The 3,947-nt window shown below is 39.3% G+C and overlaps 1 protein-coding gene across 1 annotated transcript in view; it reads right to left on the reverse strand.

The window, feature by feature from the left end:
* Positions 1-2,993: 2,993 nt before the first annotated feature.
* The window catches only part of Ggh (gamma-glutamyl hydrolase), a 37,467-nt gene continuing 36,513 nt past the window's right edge, over positions 2,994-3,947 (reverse strand). Inside the window, exon 9 of the mRNA XM_004642367.2 lies at positions 2,994-3,364. Within this exon, the coding sequence (XP_004642424.2) occupies positions 3,243-3,364 (122 nt within the window). The 3' untranslated portion in view covers positions 2,994-3,242. The remainder of the gene's footprint in view (positions 3,365-3,947) is intronic.

Below are 3,947 nucleotides of genomic sequence, written 5' to 3' on the forward strand. Positions count from 1 at the left end.
TGACTTAACAGTGAGCAAACATCCACTCTGGTTATGGCGCTATGTGAGAATGTAAACATGAGATAACAACCTGTGTTACAACGACACACTGAAGACGCAGGCGGCCCTCGCTCCTGTGCTCTTGGGCTCTGATCTGCTCCACGCTGCCTGCTGATGCTGCTGACATCTCGCCCACGTGCATTCCTCAACCTTGGAACCTCACCTGTGAAAATCTCCCTTGGGCCCTGAGCGGGCTGGCAATCATTAAGGACATTTCCTTCAATTTGAAGAAGAGACCATGAAAGAGTTGGAATATATTATAATGAGAATCTGTAGGCCAAAAAAAAGCAAGCCATGTCCATGTTTGCTTAGGACACCTCTCCTCTCCAAGTCTCTACAGAAGATGATCAAGAAGTACTGCATTTTGATTGGTTGGGTGCCTTCACTGAAGGCCTCTTCAGAAGCATATCTTGGGGTGTAAGGGCTAGCTCTATACCTACCCTGAAAACATCTTCTACCCTAGACTTCTGCCCACTTATTCAGCAGGAAAAAGGATATTTGAATTTTGTATCATTTCACATATATATATACACATGAAAGCTTCTGGCCCTTAACAGTACTTCAAATTGTTTTTTTTTTTTTAATTTTTTTTATTGAGTCACTCAGGACCTTCTCTTAGATCAGAGTAGAGAACATCCTGTACTAGACATAAACAATCATTTATTATTTAAATACATAATCATACCAAATTTCTTTTTAGACTTAAAACAATTTCCCAAAATCAAGGATTGTAGATGGTTGAATGCAAACACCAGGTAACTACTAGGTTATCTGGGTCTCTCCTGACATCTAGTGTTGCTCATCTACTACTGCAGGAATGCCTCAGTTAATTTTAAACTACTCTGAAAATGAAAATGATATATGAAGTAAAAACTTTATTCACTTAGAATAAATAAAAAATTGTATCCTATTCCAAGCAGGATAAACAAGCTTTTGTTCTAGGGAATGAAAAATCATTTCTTAATCCTTCCCACAAAATAAAAATTCTCTAATGGTGTATTTTCCTGCAATTTTGCTAAGAACAGGAAGGCCCTGCAAGTGTGTTGTGCTTCTCTACAATGAGACAGCAGCAATGAAGCTTGCTGAGGTCCAACTATCCACTAAACACGCTGCTTTTGTACTTTCACGAGTTGTCACTGTTCCTTTAGAAGTAACAGGATAATCCTAACTGCACACTCTCAGCCTGACAAGGTTTTGCTTTACACTATGGAAAGGGAGAGACACTCAGCATCTCTCACTAAACATCGTGTGCCAAGTCTCACACGATGCATAGCTGTGGGTCCCTACGTCCATCCAGCTGAATAGAATGCAGCACAGGCCCCTAAGATGAACATTTTCATTCCGTTTTAGATACTCCACACAGACAGAAGGGTAAGAAAAGTTTGATTTAAGAACATTGGCAAGTCTTCACCAGAAAACCCTAAGAGCTGAAGTCAGCTGTGGGCTGCTGGAGAAGGCTACACACCAGGTCTTTTCTTGCAGGTCTATCTTCTGATCCACACATATTCCATTAGTCATTTTCTTTCAACCTGTGTTCCTCCAGCTAACAAAGAAGTGTGCACCCTATGCCCTTCCAACGCTTCGTACTAACATCTAAGGCCTCCAGGAGTGACCACCCTCATTTGTGGTTGTTCTTCAGGGGCTGTCCAGACTGTAGCTCAGCAAGATCAGGAGTATCTTCTAGCCAGTGTCTTCCCCTGCTCCCATGATGCCATGGGGCTTGGCTTGAGGACAGGCATTCTTTGCTTAATGGCCTGGTCTTACTTGCCCTCTTGCCTTGCCCGTCTTTCTGCGCGGGTGGTGCATGGAAGGCAGGAGTGGGAAAGGAATCCTATAGTTGAAAGTAATTCCAGCATGAAAAATTTAAAAAATACATGGAGAAATGGTAAATTTAATATGAGCAGAAAGTAAGTGACCACCTTTGCATTTGTGGTTGTCCATAAAGCACAGGAAGCAGCTCTGATAGCAACTGAAAGCCAGTATTCATGGGTAGGATCAATGCAGCAGCTGGAGTACTGATAATCAGTTTGAGGTGCCATTAGCACCCTGCTGAGACAAGTATCTATATGGTTCCAATACGAATGGGTTGGAAAGAAGCCTGGCTTGGTGAGAAGCAACCGTGTTCCTTCCTTTTCTAGTGGGAGGAGATGAGAACTTGCCCAGGAATGGTACCTTTGGCAATAGAGGATTTAACAATGAAACTAAGTTTGCCACGTTTCTGTCAAAATTTTTTCTTGGCTAACTAGATATGACAATCTTTCCAATTTCTATGTTCTATTTGTCCCTACTGTTCAAAAATTATGAAGTATCTTAATATCTTCAGATTACTGCTATTTTTCTCCACATAAAATCATCCATAATACTCTTCAATATCTTTTCCATTTTCTCATGTTTTACCTTCTTTTTCCACACCTCTGAAGACCACAGAGAACAGAAGCATACAATTATTAGAAAGAACTCAAGAATTTCTCTTTAGTAGCTGCTTGCTTATCCTCAAGGAATTCCTAAAGTTCACACTTGTGAAGGTGTACATGAGATGGTAAGGGGTGGAGGTAGCACTGATGGAGAAATACACTAACTGTGCCACAATATTTAATGTCTGGCTACTTTTGAATTATTTTCTACTGGGGGAATGGTTCATTCATAAGTCGCCACAAGTATTTACTGAAGGCCTATGATGCTAGACTTTGTGGAATTTTAAAAATTTCAAGACCAAGCCTCCACTTTCAGGATTGTGCCTAATAACTGTGGAACTGAAATACAGCAGAGAAGGGGGTATTTTTGCATATCTCTACATACATAATACACACACACAAAAAAAAAAAAAATTCCTGAAACCCAACAGAGAAAACAAATCACAGGGAACAAGAGGAAGAAGTTGAAAAGTGTTCAGAAAAAAAAGGAGGAGTGGAAAGAGAGTAATATTCATTTCTAGAATCAATCAATAAAAAATGTCTCATTTCAATCATTTTATTTGTTCTACTCTTCAGATCTAAGATGAATTTTCCATGAAAAACATTATACATTTGTTTCATTGTTAAATTATCAAATGCAGTATAAATAATCACATACTGAATGAAGAATCAGAGTCATCCACATAGAAAAGAAATCTGTGGTTTTTTAGTAATATCATGAGTAGCAAATAATTTTGACAATTTCACCAAGGAATTACACAAAACTGCTCATTAATACAGTGAAAACTTTCAGGGAAACACATAACACTGCTGAAATAAAGAATAATTTCCAGTGTAAATTACAGGGAACTGATAAATCAGGGATTTCTTCTCTTTAGACAGAGATTCAAAGTGATGACTGTTTCTCCGAGCTGGAAAAAAAAAAAAAGAAAGAAAGAAAGTAAGTGGTTTTAAAAAGATTGAATGACAAGGTTTTCGAGAGACTACATCTTCCAGCAGTCAACATTATTAAGTACAATAAACACTGGTAAGAGAAGAAATAGTCCACAGACTGTGCCCCAAGCTACGGTAGTGCCTGATTCAGACAGTTACCTTCTGATCCAGCAGCTGTACTTGACCCACACCCACACTGAATGCTCCTCACTCCCCAACCAATCCGCTTACTAAGTGGCTACATGTGCAAGGATAAAGAGCCTAGAGAGAGAAATACAGGTAAGACAAGGGCCTGATTTTCAAGAGATCCATGCCAGTATCCACACAGAATCAAAGGGTGTTATATTTTTAGTAGACCTTTACTGAGATGCTTCAAGAGCAAAATGATGGAGAAAATGGTGAAGGATGGTGGATGGAAAAGTGAGGCATTTCAGACAAGATGGAATTACCAAAAAAAACAAAGAACAATAAAATAAGGAAACTGATGATATCTAGTCCAGTCAAAGTGTGGATGTGAGGCTGAGAACAAGGCTTCCTCCTAAAATCAAAGTTACGTGAGTC

Source organism: Octodon degus, unplaced genomic scaffold (genome assembly GCF_000260255.1).
Source record: "Octodon degus isolate 3935 unplaced genomic scaffold, OctDeg1.0 scaffold00152, whole genome shotgun sequence".
NCBI classification, from domain to species: Eukaryota; Metazoa; Chordata; class Mammalia; order Rodentia; family Octodontidae; genus Octodon; species Octodon degus.